This window comes from Antechinus flavipes, chromosome 2 (genome assembly GCF_016432865.1).
Source record: "Antechinus flavipes isolate AdamAnt ecotype Samford, QLD, Australia chromosome 2, AdamAnt_v2, whole genome shotgun sequence".
NCBI lineage: Eukaryota > Metazoa > Chordata > Mammalia > Dasyuromorphia > Dasyuridae > Antechinus > Antechinus flavipes.
In genome coordinates, this window is record NC_067399.1 from 401160249 (window position 1) to 401185997 (window position 25749).

The 25749-nt window shown below is 44.0% G+C and overlaps 1 protein-coding gene across 1 annotated transcript; it reads right to left on the minus strand.

The window, feature by feature from the left end:
* Positions 1-452: 452 nt before the first annotated feature.
* Positions 453-23943, minus strand: SPARC (secreted protein acidic and cysteine rich). The gene is made up of 10 exons (XM_051978745.1): positions 23829-23943; positions 12108-12177; positions 10384-10449; positions 8694-8778; positions 7925-8046; positions 6126-6246; positions 3818-3951; positions 3482-3630; positions 2811-2959; positions 453-1758 (listed from the first exon to the last, which is right to left on the minus strand). The coding sequence occupies exons 2-10, from the start codon at positions 12162-12164 to the stop codon at positions 1730-1732; spliced, it is 912 nt and encodes a 303-aa protein (XP_051834705.1). The 5' UTR covers positions 12165-12177; positions 23829-23943; the 3' UTR covers positions 453-1729.
* Positions 23944-25749: the final 1806 nt, after the last annotated feature.

Here is a 25749-nt window from a genome sequence, read left to right on the forward strand (position 1 = left end):
ACAGAATATTTGGCCTGGAGTGAGGAAGATATGTTAAAATTTGGTTTAGGGGGCAGCTAGGTGGTGCAGTAGACAGAGCACCAGCTCTGAAGTTAGGAGGACCTCAGCCTAGCTGTGTGATCCTGGGCAAGTCACTTAACCCCAATTGCCTCAGGAGGGAAAAAAAAAATTTGGTTTAGATACTAACTGTGTGACCCTAGACAAGTCACTTAATTCTGTTTACTTTGGTTTCCTCATCAATTAAAATGAGCTAAAGAAGAAAATAGCAAACCAGTTTGGTATCCTTGCCAAGAAAACCCCCCAAACCCCCCCTCCCAAAAGGGGTCATGAAAAATCAGACATGGAAGCATTGACTGAAATCAGGTCCCTTTCAGCTTCACCATTTTAGAACTAAAAGCTGATATGAGATGCTGTTCAATAAAGGAGACTGGAAGAAAAGAGGCACAGGCTAGTTGAGTCTGCAGGGTTTCCAAGTAATTACTTTTTATTCTGAAACTTGTCAAATTGCTCACACCGTGGCAAGACTGTATACGATTAATAAGAAGCAGCAGCACATGGAACACTGGAGGTGAAAGGGTCCTCAATCTCCGAAGAGAGTTGACATCCCTTTCACAGTGAAGATCTTATCTTCATTAAAAACAAACAAAAAAAAAACCACACACACACCCTCACACACACACACGCACATACACACACTAAGAACAGACAGAAGCTAGAAAAGCCCCTCGAGGGATGAGCCACACCAGTGGAACAGCAAACTCCACTTGGCATCTGGTGTTTTTTTTGGTCCTTTATCCGAAACAGCATTTAAATTTGGGGCTTCCTCGAGGGGGCAAGAATGCAAAGATGAGAGAAAAGAGAGCAGAAATAAGCTTCTAAAGCAAGGGGGTAAGTTTGCCTTAAGGGAATTAGCAGGGGTCCTAGCAAGCAGAAGCAGAAGAAACAGCCCAATGTTAGAGTAATGTGACAGAAATAACAGTGGGGAGCATTTTCTTCAGTTTATTTTTTGTGGGGTGAAGGGGAGGGAGGGCCTGGGTGTGTGTGATGGTTTCTGAATTTACAGTCTCTGCTTTTCTTTGTCTTTTTCTCTTCTTTTGTTTTGACAAATTATTTCTCAATTGAAGTACTTCTGGATTTTTGTTTTGTTTTGTTTTCCTTTACACTGGTTTCCCCTTCTCTGGGGAAGACCCCAGGAAATCTTCACCCAGGACCATTCCACTACTTTCTTAAGTTCACCATCATTCCCAACATCCTTTGCTCATCCCCTTCCTCTCCCTCGCCCATGGGCCAGGAGCTGACGCCCTGGACTTAAAAGAGCTGCAGAACCTGACTGTGAGTTATTCCATTTTAAAAATGAGAGTGTGGATCTGAACCAAAAAGGAGGGCCGCTGTGTAGAATGTGTGAAAGTGGATTGGAGTTGCTCCCCATATACCATGGAATCAGTAAGCATTGCTGCAGGAGAAAGAAGAAGAAAAAGAGGAAGAAGAGTAGCAGAAGTAAATGAGTGAGTGAGCGGCCCTCAGGTAGGGTAGGTTAGACAGCCAGAAAGTCACGGCTTCATTTTCCGTTTGGTTTTTAGCACCGTTAATACACACATCTTAGACCTATATTAGCACCTCATCCCCAGGGAGAAAGAACAAACCAACCACACACATTAATTATAAAAGAAAATAGGAAGTCGGGAGGTAAGGAAAGGAAACTTGGGCCACCAGGAAGGAGGCTTCTGGCTTAGATCACCAGGTCCTTGTCGATATCCTCTGCAAAGGGAGAAAAAAAGAGGGACAGAGTTATAGACAGAACCTGGCAAGATGTGGCCTTCTTCCCCAGAACATGTTCTCTGTTAAGCAGCTGAGCTTGGTAACCTAAAAGAGTCATTCAGATGCACAGAATCTGAAGTTAGGGGCCTGGGCTCCTATTTCAGTTCTGTTCTTCACTCCCTGTGTGATCTCAGGAGAGCTGCCTGTCCTTTTAGGGACTCACTTTCTTTATCTGCATCATGGAAGGGACTAGACAATCCCTAAGGTCCATTCCAGAACTAAATCTATCTATCATCCTAGTATTTCAAATTGGGAGACAAAGTCCAAGAGAGTTTCAGAGATCAGCCTACATTTACAATGGGAGACAAGGAGGAGTGCAGACACAAGAGCTTTGGAACACCATGGGAACCTTTGGCCTGATATCTCAGGGTTGAGATTCAGAAGGAAGGTTCAGAATTTGAAGTGTTTTGAATGATTTCTTAGAAAGTTTCATCAATGCCTAATAAACATTCCCATGGTGAGTTTCTGGTTCTCTGGAGCCAAAAAATAATGGTGAATCCTGTAGAACAGAGTTCTGAAGGCTTTAAGGGTTCTTGTAGTGCTTGAGCACAACAATAACCATATTCATTACTGGGCAACTTGGTTCTTGGGAAAGCTTCTAGGTCCTTCCACCCACCCTAAAAGGCTGTTATAGTGCAGGAAATTTTAATGTAGAAAGAGGGCTGTTCATCTAGTTCAGTTCCTTCCTTTAAAAAATGAGGAAATTGAAGTTCAGTGAGGAAAGCAGCTTCCTCAAGATCATACAGCGTTAAGGGCCAAGACAGGAATAAAACAAAAGTCTCCTGACCTTCAAATCAGTTTTTCCCCTTAAAGCATTTGTGCCTCGAGGCAGGTTTTCAAGGCGTGTTGGAGATAGCTACTCTCCTTTTCATCCTAGGTTTCCCAAGGAGTGTGGAGTGGGCTGGGGAAATCTAGGTGAAGTCTAGTGTGGTCCCAAGGCAGCCTCTAGGATGGGTGTGGGGGAAAGGGGCTGGCGGCCCAGAGACACTCACGATCCTTGATGCCAAAACAGCCAGCCCATTCATCCAGGGCAATGTACTTGTCATTGTCCAGGTCACAGGCTTCGAAGAAGCGAGTGGTACAATGCTCCATGGGAATGAGGGGAGCCCGAAGAGGGGCCAGTTCGGTGTGGGACAGGTACCTAGGAGGGAATGGAGAGAAGAATCAGCTGGTGAGGTCCTTTAACCCCTGAAAGGGGATGAGTAGCAGTTTCAGCGAGGAGGTGAATCATTTATTTCCCCTATCTTGAATCACATCACTAGGTTTTACTCCCAATCTCCCAGCCTGTAGACCCAAGTCACCCAGCTCTGCTCCCTTAGAAGATACAGATCACTGAACTCCACAGAGGGTTCATACGGCTCACTTTAGCCAACAGTTCCTCAGCTTTGGGCAATGGGATTTGGGGATGAATAGAGGACACTGAACCTGCCAAACAAAGAAATGAATTCTCCAAAGCCCAAAGGGGAAGGGACCTAAGAACTGAAAACAAAGGATCCCAGAGCTGGAAGGACCTTTTAATGAATCCCTTGATTTTACAAAGGGGGAACCTGAAGCCCAGAGATCAAGGAAAATCATGATTCCTAACTCCAAATCCAGGGCCCTTTCCACTGAAATAGACTGTCTCAGATCTGCTGGCAAGGGGCCATCCCTGCAGGCAACCTACCCATCAATGGGGTGCTGGTCCAGCTGGCCAAACTGCCAGTGCACGGGGAAGATGTACATCTGGTAGTTCTTCTCGAAGTCGCGGGCCAGCAGCTCCACTGGGTGGTCCCCAGCTTCCAGGCGCTTCTCGTTCTCGTGGATCTTCTTGACCTGTGGAAGCGAGAGCAGGCGGAGGCCTGGAGCTCAGCATGGGGCAGCTCTCTTCCTGATGCTGTTTTCTCCCCAAAGGAGGGAGCTCATGCTGGGGTGGGGGATGGGCAGCGGTACAAGGTGGCCACTCCTGAGCAGCAAGCCCCTGGGAGGCCGCCCCACACCCACGCCCCGGAGGCTCACTCACTTTGAGCTTCTGCTTCTCGGTCAGCAGGTTGTTGTCCTCATCACGCTCGTAGAGGGTGACCAGCACGTTCTTCAGCCAGTCACGCATGCGCAGGGGAAACTCGCTCAGCTCCGAGTCCAGGCAGGGGGCAATGTCTGGAGCCCAGAAACAGGGGCGTCAGCCTAAAGCCGGGGGTCCTGGATTTCCTGATGGCCCCTTCCACCACTAACCAGCCCTAGAGATGCCTTGGGCAAGCCGTTTCCTCCTGTATCCAATTTGTTCTAACTCAGAGGATCCCAAGGTAAAATTACTTTAAAAAGGCCCCAAAGTCCCGAAAAATGTCTTCTTTTAACTGAACCTCCTGGGGAGAATGGTAGGTCCCTACATGTATAATCATCATGCCCTAGCTTTTCTGCATGCTGTGTATGCCCTGAAAAAGGGGACATCAGGTATGGCTACAGTTCACCAGCTGCAGAGCCCAGGGACCGCTATGTGTGAAACAGAGAACTGGGGGATGTAGGAACATCGTTCATCAGTGGGATCAGAAGTACCGGTCACCCTCCTGACTTCTGGCATAAAGAACCCAATGTTATGCTGCAATTGGCCTTTGGGCTTAGTTCCAGACTGCAGGCATTGGCCCAGTGGCCACAAAATCATAGACCCCCACATCCCAGCTAGAAAGGACTTTAGAAGTCACCTAATCCAATTCCTCTTCCCTGAGCACTCCATTGCTCCAAGCACTTCCTAAAAACTTGTTAGCCTGACTTTTTTTTTTTGGCTATCAAGTCACACTGCTGATTTAGAGGGAACCTGCAGTCACTAAAACTTCTTGGGCCTTTTCGCAGGACCCAGGCAAGCTTCCCTATCCTGCACATTTGTGCCAGATTGGGTGGAATTTAAATTTTCTCTTTTTTTCCTCACCATGGACGAGAAAAGCAATTCTTAATGTTTTTTGGGTCAGAGAACCCTTTAATGATCAAGGAGTCTATGAACCCCTTGTAAAAATAATTTTTTAAAATAAAATATATAGGATTATATAAATTATAATGAAATATAATGATCAAAATATCAAGGAAAAATCCCAACAAGTTCATGGACTCCTCGCTAAGAAGCCCTAGACTAGGGAGTTGGGCCTTGGGGAAGTTCCCTTACTGCAGCTCTTCCTTATAGCAGATGCCTTCTCTTATCTCTCATCCCAGGCTTAGTTTCACATTCTGCACTCCTATAGCTAGATGCAGGGAAGAAGAATGGTCTTGTTTTTTATGACACAACTCTGACACCAGACACACCTGAAACAGGTGAGGTGGCCAGGTGCCACCTAGCACCAAGATGCCTAAGGCCTACAATGAGGCCATTATCACAAGCGGTGAAGGGGAGGGTGTGAGGGAAGCAGGTTGGAACTTGAGTTTTCAGAAGATGAAGGGGCAGCCTGCCTGGGCCTGAAGAGCTGAGCCAGCAGGATTTCATGAAGCTGCGATTACTTATGTTATCTTAAACATTAAGGAGGCCTTTGAGTATGAAATCCAGGTGTTTCTTCTTCCTGAAACCTGCCACTATCTGAGCAGCAGACATTGCCTAACAATCAGAAGGAACCTTAGAGTTCAGTTAATTTAGGCTGAACCTAAAGCATGAATCTCCTTGATCATGTCTTTGACAAGAGGTCATCAACCTCTGCTTGAGGCTCCCCAGAAATAAAGAGCTCACAACTAGCCAAGGCAGCTCAAATTGTATTTTTTTTAAAGCAATTTTTAATAGCAATGTTTTGCTATTAAAGTAAATTTGGAACTGAGGCCAAATTTGAACTTAGGTTCTCCTAACTTCAGGGCTGGATTTCTATCCCCTGAATCACCTAGCTACTCCCTCACTATACTTTAAGCCTTTTCTCCTATTTTCCTATCCTTCCATTCCTCTGGGGTCTAGAACACATCTCCATCTTGTTCCATATAAAAGCCTTTTGAATATTTGAAAATGCTACGATGTTCACCCTAACTTTGATTTTTTCCAGGCAAAATCTCCCCACCTCCTTCAAATGATTCTCATGGGGCATAATTTCCATTACCCTCACTACCTGAGGGTATTTTTTAAACAGTCAATAGTCTTCCTTAAATGTGATGCCCAGAAGTGAACCTAGTATTCCAGCAATGGCCTGACCCTAGGCAGAGAACAGCAGAGTTTTGATTAATCAATTAGTCTAAGTTAGTTTTAGGGTTTTTTTTTTTTTTTTTTTTAGCTTTCAGGTGACACTGTTGACTTATAATGAGGTTCCAATTCACCAAGATCCTCTCCTTCAATACCTTTTCCTATTTTATTAAAAACTAGAGATACTTACATTTGCAGGGTCCAATGTAATCCAGGTGGAGTTTGTGCCCCTTCTTGGTTCCCTCTAGGGTGCATTTGGTGGCAAAGAAGTGGCAGGAGGAGTCAAAAGTCTTGTTGTCATTGCTACAAACCTATTGGGCAGATAAGAACTTGAGCAATTGGATTTCTTAGTACTTCTTTTCCTTCTTTTTCATCTGGCCCTCATCATTGGTAACCAAATGAACAAGCATTACATTCTCTCCATTTTACAGATGAGAAAGCTAAGGCTCAAAGCTGTATTTAATCAAACCTTCTTAGGATTAGAAGGGAGCTGGGAAAGCACTTGGAGTAAACTCTATTTGCAAAAGAAATTCTATCTACAATATTCAACAACCTATATTTTAATACCTCCAAGGCTGGAGAATTTATTGCCTCCTGATGCAATCCATTCCATTCTTAGACAGATAAACCTAGGGTTCTGCCCACAAAAAGACAAGGCCTTGAATGCAGGACTCCCGATCTCAAGGCCAGGGATCTTTCTAGAAGGCTCTGCTACCCCAGTACTTTATCCCTGGACCCCACAGGGACCTCTATTTTATGACCATTTCCTGTGTAAGTCCTCACGGATGTGCCAGTGAGGGAGGAAAATGGTTCTTTTGTGTATAAATGGACTTTGTCTAGGAGCAAGATGACTATTCCAGCTGTATCCCACCTCCACCTGGGGCATTCTTCCTTGTCTCTGCTTTGTTGGAACACTACTTCTTGCCCTGGAGTTAAAAGGAAGCGGATTCAGGCTCTCCCCTGATGCTAAGGATCAGTACGGAAGTCCCCTTCCTTTCTCTTAGTCAACAGTACAAAGGGTGGGGTTCCAAACGATTTTATTCAGTGGTAGGAGAGAAGAGGGAGAACAGGCTAGCTAGAGTTACCAAGCCCTGGGATCTGTTCTCCAGGTTCTCTTGCTGGCTCCTGTCCAGAGTTGGTTTTCTCATTGCCCTGGCTAGATAAGTCCCATTGTCTAGGGGATGGACAGCCATGTTTTAATACCCTGCTTCACTTACTTTAAAGAATCATAGGCTCTTATTCTCAACCTTCCCTTGAAGAGATTCACATTCATCCACCCAAGGTAAGAAAAGGAATATTTATTTGATAAAGTCTTGATAATTCATTGAGAGCAAACTCCTCACTTGGTATTCGACATCCTCCATAGACTCCAGATGACTTTTACAACTTTATCTGTAATCAGTGCTTAGTACAAATTAAATGTAAGGCTCATATTAGGCATTTAAGAAATGGTTGTTGACCTGTGACTGATGGAGTAAATGGATACACGAACCCTGAATGATTTGATAAGAGTCTAGCTCCTTCAGAACTCTTCTTTTTATTGAATCCAACATGCCTCCTTGAAATTTCCACTCACTGTCCCCAGATCTACCCTTTAGGGCCAGGGTCCTGTCCGGTGCCCAGGCTCAGAGAAGGGTTTAGCAAAACCTAAGCCCTAAGCTTTTGTGTTCTTTCAGTTGTGTCCCGCCCTTTGTGACTCTATTTGGGGTTATCTTGGTAAAGATACTGGAGGGGTTTGCCATTTCCTCCTTCAACTCATTTTATAGATGAGAAAAATGAAAGTAAATGGGGTTAAGTGACTTACCTAGCTAATAAATATTTGAGGCCAGATTTGAACTCAAGAAAATGAAGAGTCTTCCTAACTCCAGGTATAACACTTTATCCATTGCACGCTCTAGCTGCCCCAACTCATACCAGCAGAAAATCTAGAATGCTTTATATCCCAGTCCCATTGTTTTCCCTCTTTCCCATGATATCTGGGCCCCTTACCTTCTCAAACTCTCCTACGGGGGCAGGGCAGCTGGTAGGGTCCTGGCACACGCACATGGGAGTGTTGTTCTCATCAAGCTCGCAGACCTTGCCATGTTTGCAGTGGTGGTTTTGGCAGGGATCTGCAGAGGGGCAAGAATATACATCAGGACCTTTGGACACGCCATCCGCTGAATAAAGGCTGAGAGTTCATTACATTAAGGGTATACGTTCTCTCACCCAGGACTCCCTGTGAAATGGCTTGGTCATAGGACTAAGTCTGGGGCTGGGGCAAGGCTCAAATGTAACCAGGATTAAGGCTCTATCTTAGAGTCCAGACTGGGGCTCAGTTCGTGGCAGGGAAACAGAGGAAGGAAGAGAGTAAGGGAAAACTAAATATAAATATATTATGTGGCCCAGGCCTAAAGGTGGAACAGAGCGAGAACTCCAGGGGATTTCAGAGACAATGTCATTTCCTACTGTGAACTTTTCCTTCCTGCTCACTCACAGAAATGATGAGTGTCTCTGATTATAAATAGATCCTCCCAGGCCCTACAGAATGTCCAGGCCACTGAGGGTCAGTGCTCATTCCCAGCCCCCTTTCTGTAGATGCTAAGGCAAGGACCTCTGTTTTTATCTTTCTCCAGCTGTGCACTGGGGTCTCAAGCTCCCCAAGGACTTTTGTCAAAATTTCCAATGGGAAAGGATTTCACAAGTGCTTAAACTCTCTCCATTCCCATCCCTCAGTCAGGGAAAGTTAAGTAGTCTGCCAGGGTCTCCCATTACTTACTTTCAGCTACAACCTCCTCAGCTTCATCTACAGTTTCATCAAACTCTCCAACCTCAACCTGGACGGGGTTGGCACCCACAGGCTCCTGGCAGGAAGAAAGAAAGGCTCTGTCACCCACTGATCAGGACAGGGTTTGGGATAAGCATAGAGGGAGAAGAGAGTAATAAAATAGGGAGAGGAGAGATGGGAAAGAGAAGAAAAATAGAGGGAGAAAAAGAAGTAGGAGAAGGGAGGGAAATAAGACTGTAAGAAGATGGAAGAAGAGAAAATATATGGAAAAGGGGGGAGGGAAGGAAAAAGATGAGAGAAGAGAAAGAAGGAACGGAAACAGGAGGAAGGTGAGGGAAAGAAGGAGGTTAGAGAAGGGGAAAAAAAGCCTAGGAGAAGGATAGCAAAAAAAGAGAAAGAAAGGAATGGAAAAAGGAGGATAGGGAGGAAAGGAAGGAAGCAGGAGAAAACAACAACAATATGTGTTAAAGGAGGGATGAGAATGAGGGAAAAGAATTGATTGGAAAAAAGAAAACTGGAAATAATGGAAAAGTGAAAGACAAAAGAGGAGAGAGGGAACCTTTTAGTAGGTATAGATAATATCATGAAGGGGACTAGGGAAGACCATAAGTAGGGAAATTTAGAGTTAGAACATTATAAAAACCAGATCTTTTCAACTTTCCATTCTCTTTTTGTTAGTACAGTATAGAGATCACCCAAAGCAACCAACAATACTTTTCTTCTTGTCAAGACTGGCAGAGTGAGGTGGCAGATACATGTGAATCTGCATGAACATCATCAGTTACTGATATGTATAAACTGTATCAGATATATATGCTTACCATGTCAAGGAAGAGAGAGGGAAAAAAGAGGGAATAGAGAACTGAAACTAGAAATTTAAAAAAAAACAAATGCTAAAAAATATTTCTGTCTAATTAAGCTAAAATATATTTTTAAATAAGAGTTGATGGGCATCTGCTGGAATTAATTTAGATCATAGAGGGATGAATAAAACCCATTCCTCCCCAAGGATCTTGCAATCTAGTCAGGGAAACTGTGTACGTGAGGAAAAGCAGGATTAGCTAAGTGCCCAGTGGCTGGGGGAGCCAATAAGTACTAAGAGTACACAGAGAAGGGAGGTGGGGAAGGGACAGATAATAGGAGAGGAAAGGAAAATTAGGGAAGCTTCCCAGAGCTGAGTTAGGTTCAAATAGACAGGAGAAAGAAGGAAAGAATATGTCATTCAAATTAGAGGCACCACATATAACCTAAAAACCCCACATATTTTTTATTCAAAGAACAATGAGAGAAGCATTAGAAAAAGCAATAGAGAAAGTAAAGGGGAGTGGGCAGAGATAAGACTGAAAAGTCAGGTGGGGCAGCTTGTGAAGGACCTTGAATACTCAGTTAAGGAGTCTAGACTTGATTCCTCTGGGAAGTTAGGAACTGCAGGTTTCAGTGGTGTCTGTGATGAGTACCTTTGTGCTGTGTGCTGTATGTACAGACATGTACCTGGATCTCGTATGTTTTTCTTTAAGGGAACAAGGGCTTTAAACACATGTGTCAACAACAGGGGAAAGGACAGACATCTGCATCATGCCTTCTCTTCTTTGAAGAGTCTGGATACCTCCATGGAGGTAGCCAGACAGAAAGTGGGGCTAAAGCCAGCCACCTGTGTGCAACTGCGTAACTGAATTCATACCTCGGTTACTTCGGCAACTGGTTCCTCCACCACTTCAGCCTCATCAGGAAGCGCTTCCTGCTGCTGCTGCAAAGGAACAAAAATCAGGGAAACGGAGCCCATCAACATTCAAATTCACAACTGCGGGACCAGGACCCCAGCCTTATGAGTTCTTCTATAATATTTGTAATAATTTTTATAATATATACTTTAAGTTTTACAAAGAACGTTCCTTACAACAAGTCAGTAAGATAGCACAGGTATTGTTATCTTCAGTTTACAGATAAAGAAACCGAGGTCCAAAGGGAATGGATGTATCCAAGGGCACAGAGCTAGGGAAAAGAAGAGCCAGGATTTGATTTCAGTTGGTTTGCCTCCAAATCCAGTGATATTTCCAAATGGCCTCTCTTACCCCGCCCAGTCCCCATTTAGCTTGTGAGCACTACTCCCCTTCCCCTCATTTCTCATACTGTTATGTGAAGTCTTGTGCCTGGGTTGTGGAGCGGAAATTTGGTTTATCTGCCTTCCTCAGAAGAGGGCTGGTGGGTGGGAAAGAGAGGCCTTGGAGACTCATGAGCAGATGGAGAATCATTCTCAAACAGGCACGCCAGAAAAAAAATCAATTCCACAGAGACCACTTAAGACTCCAAGCTTGAGGAAATAAACAGTCATCAGGCTGCTCCTTAGCTCCAGCTGCAGCCCCTGCGTGGGGAGGGCTCAATCACACCAGGTAAGGGCATTTGTGCCATTAAACAGATGAGGAAACTTGGGCCCAAGTGACTGATCTGGGCCAGAGGTTGGTTCTTAAGCATTAAGCTGTTTTAGTTTTAATATTTGAAAGCTGTTTTACAATATAATTGGTTTTCTTTGCAATTCTATTTTTTATGCATTTAAAAAGACTATTCTGAGAGGATTTGCATAGGCTTCACCAGTGTGCAAAAGCAATTTCTAACATTAAAAAAGAACCCCAAATATAAAAGATCATAAACTACTAGTGACAAAGCTGAGGCCAGAACTTATGTTCTCTTACTTACTCTAGGACTCCTTCCACTACATCTCAATGAAAGAGATAGAAAGAGACAGACAAGACACTATACTGGGGCCAAGTCACATAACCCTTCTGTGCATCAGTTTCCTCATTTGTAAATTGAGAAAGTTGAATTTATGGCCTCTGACTCCATTATCCTTCGGTACAATAATACCTTGATGCCTCCTCATTGTAAGGAGGTGACCCAGGTTCTCCAAAACTGTACTCAAGGAGTACAAACTCTGTTAGATTTTACCAAGATAGAAAGGCTTCAAAGTGTGGGCTAAGTGATGAGCTGTCTGTCTGTCACACATTCTGAGTTCAGAGAGGATCATCAACAGACTGGCCATAATGTAATGAATGTTTTGGCCACAACTTTCAAAGTCTTCAAGGAGCTACACTCAGCACAAGGAGTACTCAGAATGATGAAACCAGTTTCCTGAAGAGTTGCTTCTATTTCTAGTTGATTTGGAATCTAATCTGGATGTAAAATTCTGCCTCTGCTACTGCCTCCCGTGTCACCTTTGTCAAAACAACTAAATTTTTGTGCCTCAGTTTCTTCATCTGTAAAATGAGACTGTGCATCTGGTACAAGATGGTGATGGATTCCTTCTCTCCAGGGATCTTATGGAAGGAGAGTAAAGGGGATTGGGATTGCAAGCCCTTAAAGCCAGTGACAAAGAAAACAGTTATGTGTTTAAGGAGGTCTAATACTTACAGGTGCTGCTAGTGCCCTGCCTGCCAGGCAAAGGAGGAAGAAGATCCAAGCCCTCATGATGCTAGCAACCCTGTGTGGAAGAAAGAAAACAAAAGTTGAGTCATTGGGAGGCCTTGGGTGGTGTCGGGGCAGTCTTCCTCATTACTGAATCTCCAGGGAGCACTCACCCCACCTCCTGCCTCCCAACCATCACACAGTGGAAGGAATCATCTAGGAGCTTTCAGAAAATTCACTTTAACTCAATAATATTGTGTGGGAAACATAGAACAGGAAGCAGATTCTATGACGTCTGAAGTTGTCCCCAGCTTAGATTGTACAAATCATTCTTCTCTCTCCTCCCTGAATTCCTTCTCTCCTCTTTTCCTTTTATCTTTCCTTTTTCTTTTTTCTGCCTCTCTTGTCACAAGACTTAAACTTCTCTTCTTCTTAAAGCTACCTCCCCCACATACGATTCAAATTTCTCTTTTTCTTAAGCCTTCTTTTTCTGCACCAGTATCCCTCTTATACACCTCATCTCTCACACACATCCTTTTTTGCCCATTTCTTAAATGCACATGGACTTTAGTTTTCCTACACTCTCCTTCTCACACACATACAAGATTTCTCCTCCATTCTCACATGATTATCCCTACACATCTCCATACATTTATGATTCATTCTTTCCCCTTCATACAAACTCTAAAATGTTCCCATCTCTTTCCTCTCTTCAATCAATCCCCGCAGTCCTCCCCTTAATCCCCTTAATTCTTCTTTTATACACCCATCATCTTTGACAATACACAGTTCATTTCCCTCCCCCCCTTTCCTCTCTTCAGGGTCTGTCCCTTTCACACACAGAGTCCACATCACTCGCTCACTTCCATCACAAGATGGTGATCTGCATTAAATCCTGGATTGGCCCATCTCTTCCCAGGAGGTTGTGTTAATCAGAGAAAATGAAATCCAGACCCCAAAACAATGAACACTGCGTTTCTGAAAAATGACCTAAACTTTCTTACAAAAGGAAAAAATGTTCTTGAACTTCCACAGAGACCGTCATGTGACACATCATGCCTGCATTCAATCTTCTTTTTATCCCCCCCAGAAAAATGAAGTAACTGTTGCCATTTGAGATCTAAAATGTCCTTGGCCCCCATGATAATTGTGAAAGCTCATATTATGTGTCTTTTGAAGGTTTTTACAAAGCACCTTCCTTCGGACCGTGTAAAAACTATTCTCTGCAATCCTGGATTCTAGAAAACTGTACCTCTTCCTGGACTTTCTGACCACAGAATCTAGCAGAATGAGGGAGATTACAGTCAGCTCAGAATACAGAGTGAGATACTCATTAGCCCTTCATAACTCAGGGCTTTATTACAGTCCTTTATGATTCACAGTTTGCAACATAATTTTCTTATAGTAATCCTGCGAGGGAATTAGAGCATTATCATCCCCATATTACAGAAGCAAAAACTGAGCCCTAGAGAAGTAACTTAGAGAATTTAGAGTAGGAAAGGATCTTAGGAATCACCTGGTCCAAACTCTTTGAGAGCAGGAACTGTGCCTTATCTTATCCCCAGCACAGTGTTTTGTATACAGTAGACATTTAATAAACATTGCTTGAATTAATTTTATGGATAAAGAAATTTGAGGCAGAGAGGTATGAAGTGACTTCCCTAAGCTATTAAGGATGGCATATCCTTATTAAGTTGAAGAAGTAAGATTTGCTTCTTTGATTCTGCTGAATCTAGGGCTGGTGGTCTCTACACCACACTGTGCTACTTCTGATTTAGCATCACACAATTGTTATCAGAACAGGGACTCAAACCCAAGCTTGCCACTGACTTGTGTTGGCTTTCCAGTCTCTGTGTTCATGACCTGCCACATTTCCTATTCTTGTACACGGATTTAGGAGCTAAGGGATCCCCTAACCCTGCCATCATCTAGGCACTGATGATAACTTGGGATTTCTGGAGCCTTCTTTCCCCCTCACACAGTTCAGGGCTTGTCTGATCAGGACTCAAGATGGAAAACTTCCCTTCCTCCTGCTATTTGGCATGTGGCTTTATGTGAATGAACCAGTGAAACTCTATCAATGAAAGAGTTGTCTAAGTTTGTTTGATGGCAATCAATCAGAAGCCAGACTTGCAGCTGGAAAAAATCACCTCTGTGCCTCCAGGAGAGTCAATTGTGTCATCAAGATGGATCCCAGCCTGACTGGAAATTTACCATACTGGTTTGAATAAGGGCCACCACTGGACAGAGGCTGCATGTCTAAAATGAGATCTCTTTGAAAAGTAAAATAAATAAATAGATTGCTATGCACTGAAAAATAACAGATTATAGGTGGGAGCCAGAAGTAGGAGGTGGGTTGGGAGGAAGTACCAGTAATAGGTTACAGGTCTGGGAGTTGGACAGAGTAAATATTTCCTGAGTCCTTTTCTGGGCAGAGATCTTGTGTACCTCTCAGGCCACTGAAAGGATTTATCTGTCAGCCAAGAGGTTCTGTCTCCACATCTTCCTGCCATTCTATCTGGAAGGTAGCCCTTCCTCTCTCCCCACTGTGAGCCAGAATAGAAGGGCATTCAAGGCTTTGGTCAGTGTTAAAGTATGGGGGACTTGGTTTGGGGTTGAGAGTCGAGTGAGCAGGTTTATTTGCTCCTCAATGAAGCAGTGCTCAGACTTAAGAGAGATGGCTAAGAGAATTACTAAGGATATCTCAACTCAGGAAGATCTGGGTGAATGGCTAGACTATAGAGAGACAAGCTACAATATTACCTCTTTCCTTTGGAAATAAATTTTTGAATCTTGGGTCCTGGATTAGATAGCTGGCCCTATCTCTAAGAAAGAAATAAAAATGATTGAAAGAGAAACAATATGGAATAGTATAAAGCATGGAGTTTAACGACCACAGTCTGAAGCCTGCAAGAACACTGTGTGATCTTGAACAAATCCCTTCCTCTCTCTGGACAGAAACTTCCATCCAGAAAAGTCCCCTAAATATAAAATAGAGGTGTCTTTGGGATGTCACCCAAAGTAGCCATCTAAATTTGTTGGTGGGTTGGATGAAGCATTTTTGTGTCTTGTTATAACCCAAATATTGATCTCTGCCCACTCATAGAAAAGTACACAGTTCTGCAAATGGACCTTGCCCAAAAGTAAGAAACTATGAAAGGATCTTTTAAAACAACCCAAGTGTCAATACACATGGAAGGGCAGTCTGCACCAATGCAAATGGTAACTTACTTCTTTCTGCTGCAGGCCAAGAAGAATAAACAAAACCAGGGATGGTAAGAAGAAAGCTTATGAGACAAGCTGTCCTTGTAAGACAAGCAAACTCTGAGAAGTTACCCATGGCATGCCTTTTCCATCAAGTGGAAACTTCTGCCATCAGAAAGCAAAGCCAACACTGGTTTACAAAGTATTCTCCTAGGTGACTAGCTATATATAACCCCTTTCTCCTCCTTCCCTCTTCCCACAACTTTTCACTGAAGAACTCTTAAAGATGTTTAGGAAACCCTCTTGAGACAGCTTCAAAAAAGCCAAGGTGTCCTTAGACTCCTGCAATATCTCAGAAAGAAAATGGGAGATGAATGGTAATGATGGCACTTCTAGAATCTGGACACAGAGATCTATGACTCACACATCTCTCCCCACCCAAGGCCCTTTAGCTTCTCTTAAAATAGATGGTCTTCATTTCTGGGAGGTGTCCAATGTGGGAATTTATTTTGTATATTTGCTTTAAGAGTTCTGGTTTTTTCTTTTCTTTTTTCCCAATAGAGCAAGGAAAAGAATGAGGTAGGGAAGTGAGAAAATGAGAAAATAAATTCATGTTAATTGAAAATTTTTTAAAAGACAGAGGGTCAAACCTGACTTACCAATTGTGCCCAACTTTATTAAATAATCCTTCTCATATTTTTAAAGCTCTTTATACTTTTCAACATATATCTTCAACATCTTATTTGTTCCTCAAATCCTGTGAAAAAAGGGATTATTGTTTCTATTTTAAAGATATGGAAATGGAAGGTCAGAAAGGGCTTATCACTTTGTAGGGATTGCATGGTTAATATTAAAGTTAGACCTAGAACCTAGGTCTTGTGTTTCCCAGTAGAACTAGATGCTATCTTTATGCTCCCAGTTCTCTCATAGACAAAACCCCATCAAAGAACTTCCAAACCAGAAGAGATCTCCGAAACCACCCAGTCCAACCTGTACCTGAACAGGAATCTTTATGTTAGCATCCTTGATAGCGATCAACCTTTTACTTAAATAGCTCCAGTGATGGGAAAACCACTACTTTGAAAGTAATACCATTCCACTTTTGGACAGTCTAATTGTTAGAAAGCTTTTCCTAATATGGAGCTGAAATTGCTTCCCTGAAACCATTACTCCACTGGACCCAGTTCTGTCTTCCAAGGCCAAGAAAAACAAGTCTGATCCCTTCTCCCTTCAGATATCTGGAGATAAGAATTATCTGCCTGTCTTTTCTAGGTTACACATCCCATGTCTCTCCCAGGAACAAATTTCACATCTGTCACTGATTCACCTTGTGTAAATCACTCTTCCTTTCTGGTCTCTGTCTTCTACCTGTGGGTCCAAGATCCTTAAGGGAAGGGATTTAGGTTTTGTCACAGCATCCCCTGGCTGAAACAGCACTTATAATACAGCAGATGTTTAAGAATTGCTCAGTGAATTGGACTAGACTGAATCGAGTTAAACTCCATTGAATTGAGGAGCCTGACGCAGGTTAGAAGCTGACAGAAGGGAGACATGTGCTGACACACCACCGCCAGGCATTTCCCTTGGCTTGGTGGCTGCAGAAAGCAGACAGTGCTCAAAGCCAGAGCCCCCACTCTCTTCCCTTCCTGTTCCCAACACCAAGTCCCTCCCTCGGTCTTTTGTTTATTCTAGAAGTTTCTGAAAGACCTTCCTTTCTGCCAACAACACTGGAAACTGAGATCACTCAATCCTCTCAGGACTAGCCTTGGGGATGGAAAAGAACAGCTAAATTAGTTGGGTCTTTCTATTCCTTCCACCTTCCCCCCTTCATAAGCAAGGGCTCTCCCCAGACACTTGGACAGGACATGGATCAGTTCCTGGGAGAAAGAAGGCGAGGACTGGTCATCTGGCTGGCCCTTAGCACACAGAAAGAATCTGTTCCTCTGGCTATGGAGGAGGCCTCCGCCTATCTCTTCAGCACAATAAATGCAGTCTCAAAGGATGAGGTTTGGGCTCCTCAGTCAAGGTCAAGTCTATAGCCTTCAGTTGTGAGGTTTGGAGGGAGACTGAAAATTCAAATAATTCCACCCAATAAACAAACTTTACCTCACAGAAATGGGAAAATAAACCCAAAGGGTCAACACTACCACTAAAAAAAATATCAGGCCCTGGAAAGAGACCATCTCTAGTCTCTTAAAATAGGGGCTCCATTGAGACTATCCTGTCCTAAACTGGCCCTGTAGTGTCCTTATAGGTCTCTAAGGCAGCAGAGTGCCTTAAAAAAATTCCATATTGGAAATCAGGGGACCTGAGCCTGTTTTACCCCATCTTGGCTACATGACTATAGGCTAACCCCTCCCTGGGCCCCAATTTCCCCATCTGTCAAAAAGAATAAAACTTGCCCTTTTATAGTTGCTGTAAGGGACTGATAAGATAGCAGATATAAGAGAGTTTCGATCAGTCTGGAGTTGTAATTAAGTATAAATCAGTCTAAACTCTTGGAAGGCCTCTAGGCTGTTCTGGTACATAGGGGGATAATTACTTATAATTTGGCCTGGGGGGGTACCCTATTTCTGAGAAGTGAGTAGATTTTGCATCTCCCCTACAAAAATGAGGCTCAGTGTCTCTCGCCGGCATTACGAAGCTGCTGGGCCTTCCTTGCTCTGACTTGGCTTGGGTCTGGGCCAGCCATCTTGGCAGAGCCACGCCAGCGAGACTTCTCTATGGGGCAGAACTCTCAGGGGAACCAGGGACTAAGCAGAAGCCTGTGACCTTGGAGCACAGGGACAGCGGCTCTTGGGAAGTGGAGGGCCGGCTCCCCAGATGAAAGGGGCGCCGAACTGCAGAGCTGGAGCTGGTTACGTAAGCCCCCCCACTCCAAATGCCACGTTAGTAATGGGGGAGCAGAAGGGAGGGGCCCATCCTTATTCTCTGCCTCCCCCTGGAGGCCAGACTCGGGATAGCCGGTTGGCCAAAAAACCATCCTAGGCTTTTAGGGTTTGGAGCTGGAAGGGACTTAGTGAGCATCTTCTTCAGCCCCATCATTTTACAAAGGAGAAAACAGAGAATTTAAATGGCCTTCCCCAAATAAACAGAAGTATTTGAAGCAGGTCTCCCCCTTTCTATTTCATGCTTTTCCCAGCGGCCCATCTGCACTATAGGACTATTCTAGGAACTCCCTCTCTGTTGCCTTCCTGTACTGTCCCCTCATCCCAACGCCCTTCTCCCCCTCCACAAAAGTTCCAAATTTGTGTAGTTTACCTAAAGGAATCAGGGAGGGGAAGATACTGTCAGGCAGTAATGGACTAGGGCTCTCTTAATAATAATGATTCCTAAAAGAGACAAAGAGATTTCCCCACAATGACAGAAATGAGAGAAGTCATGGCTGGAACACAGAGAACTCCAGACCCAGTGCTCCCTGCGCCATGCCAGGAAGCCAGACACAAGGGCCCCAAAGACCTATGTGAAGAATCAGGAAACCCAAGTCCTGGTTCCAGTTCTATCGTTAACATACTGTGACCTGGACCAAGTCACTTCTGCTCTGTGGGTCTTTGTCCTTTTTGTGAAGAGAGGGTTTGTATTAGATGAGCTGGAAAGTCCTTTCTAACTCAAAAACTATTGCTTGGAAAAATCTACCAAATGTTTATTTTCCAAATAAGACTTTTATGCGTGTTCCAGGCTAGAGCTGAATAGAAATGGGGAGGGGAAGGCTGAGGAGTGGAAAAAACAGCAGCCTTGGGTCAACAATCAAAGTCACCAGAAAACCAAAGTTCTGAGAAGATCATTTAACACTATTCTTTCTTCCCCCCACCCCCTCCTGAAGCCTCCCCACCAAGTGAGACTAGGAGAGGACCTCCAAGGGCTCAGCTTGGGAACTGTAGGTTATTCTGAGAAGAAAGGTCCCAAAGATGGCTTGGGCTTGCCAGAGCCAATAGGGAGGCGACTATGGATAAGACGCCCCTAAGCAAGCCAACTCCAGCCCCAGCAAGACCACAACGCAAGCAAACAAGCCTTGATGTGGTTGTTTATTTCCATCCTGAACCAAGGCAAACTGGCCAGCAAGGCTCTCCTGGTTGCCAGGTTGTTTGTATAGAAAGGGGACCAAGCTCAGTCCAGATGTTGACATCTGTAAATGAACAGTAGATTTTCCTGTCCAGCCTGTCTTCCCTTAGGGAGTTGAGAACACTGTTTTTCTAACTAATTTCATTTAGGTCATAGCTTGACCTGGGGTATGAGTTCAGTGGCCCTTCTAAGCCAGCTGTTAGACAGTAAAGTTTCTTCATTTTCTCCTTCCAACTTCTTCTGTGCTTCAAAAGAAAAGATGAGTTATTGGGAGACGAAAGGATATAGTGGAAAAGAGTGCTAGATGTAGAGATGGAGGGTTGTGGTCCTGGCTCTTATCTATGTGATTAGGCAAGTTACCTTTTTCTCTTTAAGTCCCAGTCTCTTTATCTATAAAATAAAGAGGCTGCATTAAGTTCCTTCCAGCTCTAAGTCTGTGATCTTCACTGAATCTATGCTATTCACTGTCCTCCCAAACTACTGCCTAAAGTCATGCAATCCAAAAATGAATCCTGCTCCTCTACTCCTCTCCTAAGCCTCAATTTCCTTATAAGCAAAATGAGTCTAATTTTAGCACTGCCTTCCTCATGAGCATGTGGTTGTAAGGATCAAATTAAATAAAGTGTTAAATGATAGCTGTTACGATTATCATCCCTACTGATTACGGGAAGGTACTTCAGATGACCAAGATGACAAGGTACATGAGGAATATTGTTCCCTCTGAAGGCAAATCCCCAAATAACTGGGGGATAGGTAACTACATTTTTTCTGGGGAGCAAAGGGGTGAAAGAAGTGGCAGGCCAGAAATCATAGTGAGTATGACTACTTAGGTTCCAGTCTGACATTAATTTGTATTCCTGCACAAGTCTCTTACGTCCTCTGGGCCTCAGTCTTCCCACTTGTTTTCATTTTGTTTTATTTTGTTGTTGTCCAGTCATTTCATTCATGTCCAACTCTATGTGATCCCATTTGAGGTTTTCCTGACAAAAATACTGAAATGATTTGCCATTTCCTACTTCAGCTCATTTTACAGATGAGAAAACTGAGGCAAAACACAATTAAGTGACTTAGCCAGGGTCATACAGCTAGTAAGTGTCTGAGGATATATTTGAACTCAAGAAGATGAGTCTTCCTAATTTTGTCTTATAAAGCCTTCCATGTAGAAGGTGATTTAATAAATGGATGTTGGATAGTTGATGGATAAGGGGCTTTTTTCTAAGGTCATTTCTACCCTTGCGCAGACATTCTATCTATTCCAGCTTTTATACTTTATGTTCAGTGTTTCAAGGTCTCTTCTAGCTCTAATATGTTAGATTTCTAAAGCTCCTTTTGGCTCTGATATTCTATATCCTAAGAAGCTTGCCAATCCTAATATTTTATGATCTCTGTGATTTAAGTGAATAGAGCTTGTCGGTGTGAGAATCTGCCCGTCTTGCTTCAAGGAACTCTTTCAAGAATATATGACTACAAAATACACACATGAACCCACACAGTCCCCTTGTCCCAAAGGGGCATGCTTGCTGAGGGGGAACCATGCTTTCCTGGGCTGTAATCCCATCTTCTTGAGGCAGAGGCTAAATCTTGGGCCTGGATTTCCACAGACTGGTTTCTTTTACGGCCCCACTAAGGCAAAGACTTCAGGAAACCTCAGTTCTCAGGAAACAGCAATTGAATCAAAAAGCAAACCTCTGAGTCTGCCCAGCTGAGATTTCTATAGGTTTTATACAAGGAGGGGCCTCAAGTCCTGGCCACAAGAGAGAAGAGTCTCTACAATTGGGGAAAAGAACCTACTCACCCTCTTTATTGGGGATCAGTTTTCTACTTGATGATATGTGTGTGATCTTTTTTTAAGTTTTTGTTTTTATGATTTGTTTCTGTGTGTACAGATGTCTTTATATGCATACATATGCATCTCTATGTATATGGTTGCAGCTGTGTCTTCTGTATTTTTATGGGTAGCCTTTATATTTATGTACGCATGTATCTCAGACTCTTCCAAAGAGACCTCCAGACCTCCTTTTTCCTGTTCTCCAACTCCCATTTATCTAGAGTTTTTTTTTTTTTTTTTTCAGGACAAACAATCCCCACTAGGAGAATTGCTCCCCCTCACAAATAAAGCCTCTAACTACCAGGCTCCTTATTCATCTCCAGAGCCACCCATGTTTAATCTAGACTAGCTCTCCCTAACAAAGTGGGTCTGTGGAATTTAGGGATGGAGGTGGGAGGATTGAGACAGAGGAGGAAAAGGGACTAGAAAGGCAACTCGGGCTAAGGACTGGAGGCTGGCCAGAGGAACAAGCCACGGAGAGCTTTGGGATGTTCTGGAAAAGAAGGGGGAGGCCCTCACAAAGTGTTCCCTACCTCTGCTTCCCCGGGAGGTCTGCCTTACACCTCCCCTAGCCCAAGAGACCCTGAAAAAAGGTTACCATGGCAACACACATTCCTCTGCGCCTGAGTCATGGCAGAGGAGAGATTTTTCAGTGGGTGGAAAAAGTTTCAAAAGTAGATTCCCTCATCCCCTGGTGGCCTCCCCCCAACCACAGGCAACTCCCCCCCCCCTCCCCTCCAACCTCCCAGCCTCTGTCGATGTGGCAGACAATGGCGGGGGTTAACTCTTTCCACCGTGAGCTTTCGCTTCCACCCCAAGCTCCTTGGCCCTCTAGCGGTCCCTTCCTCCCTCCCCTTCGAGGAAAAGGAAGAACTGGCACGGCCTTTACTCAGATACTCCCAGTGCTGAGAGAAAAGCCAGCTCCAGAATCTGGCACCCTTCCACGAAAGAGCACCAGGTGGGAAAAAAGAATCTCCTCCACTGCCATGGCATTGCCCCAGGGCAGTATTTGTGTAAACAAGTTCTTTCCCTCACACATGGTAGTTTTTGCCTCTCCGGCTCCCTTTGGCCTGTGAAATCACAGATGCAGTTTTAGATAAGAAAAGCAACATTTCATATTTCCTTACAGTTTACCAGAGGGCTTTCCTCACTACGATTCTAGAAGGCTGGGCCCACAAAACTCTCTCTTCATCTTGAAGATATGGAAACTAAGGCTCACAGAGAACTGTAGTACCCAGGGTCCCAGAGCATCTGAACCAAGGCTCAAACCCCAAATTCAGAAGTCTGCCGGCTCCCCGGCCAAAGAACTTTGTACATCACAGTGCCTCTCCTCTCCCTGCCCCAAGCCCACCATTTTGTCCTCAGGCTCCTTCAGGAGGAAACTGCAGCTGAAAAGTGGCAGGTTTTTGGATCTAAAGGGAATTCACAGGGTGATGATGCGGGGTTTGCTAGGGAAAACAGTTCTGGGAAATAACCCCGTTCAGGGCCAGCCTTTGGAACAACTAAGCGGGCATTGAAGCCAAGGGAGCCAAGTCTATCCTAGGCAACTTCCTTCCCCTTAGGACCCCCAAAGACACTGTGCTCCCTTCCCCCTCCTCAGTCTGCACACTCTTTTGAAAGGGAAAAAGCTCTTTCAGGCCTTGGGGTTGGTGATTTAATGTGTTACCTGGATTGGGGGGTGGAGGAGAAGGAAGCAACTGCATTTGAAGAGAAGGAAGGAGCTGGCTGGTAGCCAATATTTAACTCAGAGGAATGGATCTAATAGAGGTTCAGGCACGGGGAGCTATAGATACAAATATACATGTATTTGTACGTGTGTATACATACCTACACACACACATCTATACACACATATATATTTGGGGGGTGTCCTTTCAGAGCCCTTCTAATTATATTCCACCAAGATTTCTTCATTTGGTAAAATCTCCCCTTTCCCCCCCCCCCCTTTTTTTTTCTGTAACTGAGCTATTAACAGAAACCTGCCCCTACCCAGCTTCTCTCTTCTGGAACAGGCAGCTGAATCAATTTAGATCATCAGCTCTGAGGCCTCTGAACATTTGCCCAGATGACTCTCAATTCACAGCAAGAGGTAGAATGTATGGTACCTAGTTTGTCACTCACTCACTCACTCTGATTCAGGATAAATCTCTTCCTCTGTGAGCTCAGTTTCCAAACCTATGATAAGAGGAAAACGAACTAGATTCTTTAAAAATCTATTCTTGCAAGTTCTGATCAATGATTCCGCAGTTTGCAGGGGAGGGGCAAGAGAAATGAAGGCACTTCACAAAGCAATGGGAAAATGCCCCAAGTTGCAAATCTGGAGAATGGGATCTTCAGATACCTCCTGTTCCCAAGTTCATAAAGGGAAACTAGTACAGCTTAGTGGGAGGGGAGATGAGTACATTCTGTGTGGATCTATGTGGACTGAAATTCATCAGACAGATTGCCCACACCCCAAAGTGACCTATGCAAGAAAGGGGTGCAAGAAAGTCTCCCCCAAAAGCGAAGGACTCATAGCTCTAGCAGGAGGAGGTGAGCTGGGAAGTATCACCCATATCCTGAGGAGGGAGCATAAATTCAATAATGAAGAGTTCCCACAGATAAAGGAAGAAATAGGGAAACAGGGGGCATACCTCAGTGACTGGGGAGCAAGCAGTGCAGTCAGCAGAGAGCTTCGGACAGTCTGAAGGTCTGGAGGAATCTGGAGGGTTTAGAAGTAAGCAACAGGAAACCACTTGCGGCGCTGGGCTGGGTCTGTCTTACTCCCTCCTCCTCTCTCCCGCTCCCCCTCCCCCCTCCCCAAATCTGCCTCTGCCTCTCAATTCTTTCTCTCTGTGGTGGGCTGTCCTAACTAGTCTCCCCCAACTCCGCCCTCTCTCCCTCCCTTCCTCCCTGATCTATTCTGAGCCTGCTGGACTCAAAGCAAAGTTAGACAAAACCAAGGCCACAATGGGAATTGTGGGGGGGACATGGCTTTTTGGGGGCAGTTTCTACAGGCTAAATAGACAACTGCCTATATGTGGCAGTATTGTCAAATCACTTGGGGACCCCAGCAGCATCTCTTGCCTCAAAGCATCACTTCAAGACAGGAAATGCCCCTCCCTATAAATTATAACTTCATTGTTCAAGTCTTCAGAAGCCTCCTATTAAATTCATTTCCTCAGAAGAAGTAGGAGTCAGGAAATCTGTACTGTCGTCCTAGGTCTAATACTAATTTGCTATATGGCACTAGGCAAGTCACTTCCTTTTTCTGAACCTCAGTTTATTTATCTGCACAATGAAGGGTGCTTTTTAAGGTCTGAACGGCTCTGATGGCCCGTGATTCAGCTATTGTCTGGGATCAGAGATGGAGTTTTGTTGGTGACTTGAATTCTGAGATTGGAGTCAGGGTTCAATCTAGAACCAGAGTTTAATGTCTTTCTATGGCTAGGATTAGGGTTTGATATAGTCCTGGGTGACAGAGTGGTTCCCTACCTGAAGCGAATGAGACCCTCTGGGAAGATACCAGTTTTATTCTTTCTTACCCAACATGTCCAATCAGTTACAGGTCTTATCTTTTGTACTGACATTCCTGTTAGGTCTTTTCCCTTCTCCTCACACAGCCACCAAGGTCCTTGTCACCTCAACTGGATTATTATAATAACCTAACTGGTTTCCCAAGTCTCTCCTCTTTCCAATCCATTCACACAGCTGCCAAAGTGATTTTCCTAAAGCATCGGTGTGACCATCTCACTTCCCTGTCCAATAAACTCCAGTGGTTCCCTTTTACTTCTAGCACCGAATGAAAATTCTTGTTTGACACCTAAAACTCTTTAGAACTTGGTTCCTGTGGTGTTCTCGGTGGTTTGGTTTTCTGGAGGTCTTTGGGGCAGCCTTCTTTTCAGAAGAGTAATCACCGCAGGAGTAGCCAGGGGTTAAAGTCCAAATCCTTTATTGTCTCTTTCAAAGTCTTGTCTCCTTTCCTGGGGTCCGATTAGCTTTCTTAAAGGCCTTCCAGAGTCTTGGTTTCAGTGGAGAATATGCAGGAGGAGACCCTGCCACCATAGAGTGTGAAATGGAGTGAATGAATCTGAGTCCAAGGGCTTGTGCTTCAGCTTCCAGTCTGCTTTCTTCCCTAGCTCTCAATGAATCTGGCTGAGTTTCCCAGCCTATATGCTCTACACTGAGTATAAACCAATCATTATATCACTAGGAAACCATTATTTGCTGTAAGATTAAATCAATCATACTGAATTTAGAGTACTATTAATCACCTTGCTAAACTAGATAACCATTGTCTCATCAATTCCACTGACAACATGTTGTAAGAATCCTTGTTTTAGAGTTCTGACCCATAACAGTTCCAATACAAATTTATTATATATTACCATCTCCATGCCTTTGTATTGGATATTCCTCCCCTATCGAGGATGTACACTCCTTCTTTACCTTTGCCTCTTAGATCCCTACTTTTCTGCAAAGCTCATGTAAGCATCATCTTCTACATAAGGCCTTTTCTTATTCCCTAAACTATAAGTACCTTCTTCCCAAAATTATATTTATGTAATTATTTTG

Bases quoted from the DNA above. Each gene is read 5' to 3' on its own strand.
- SPARC (XM_051978745.1), bottom strand. From the start codon at position 12,164: ATGAGGGCTTGGATCTTCTTCCTCCTTTGCCTGGCAGGCAGGGCACTA. The intron at 8,779-10,383 runs GTATGAATTCAG...TCTTCCTGCCAG, and splicing joins CAGTTGCCGAAGTAACCGAG to GAGCCTGTGGGTGCCAACCC. The intron at 1,759-2,810 runs GTGAGTGTCTCT...CTCCCTTTGCAG, and splicing joins CTGTTTTGGCATCAAGGATC to AGGATATCGACAAGGACCTG.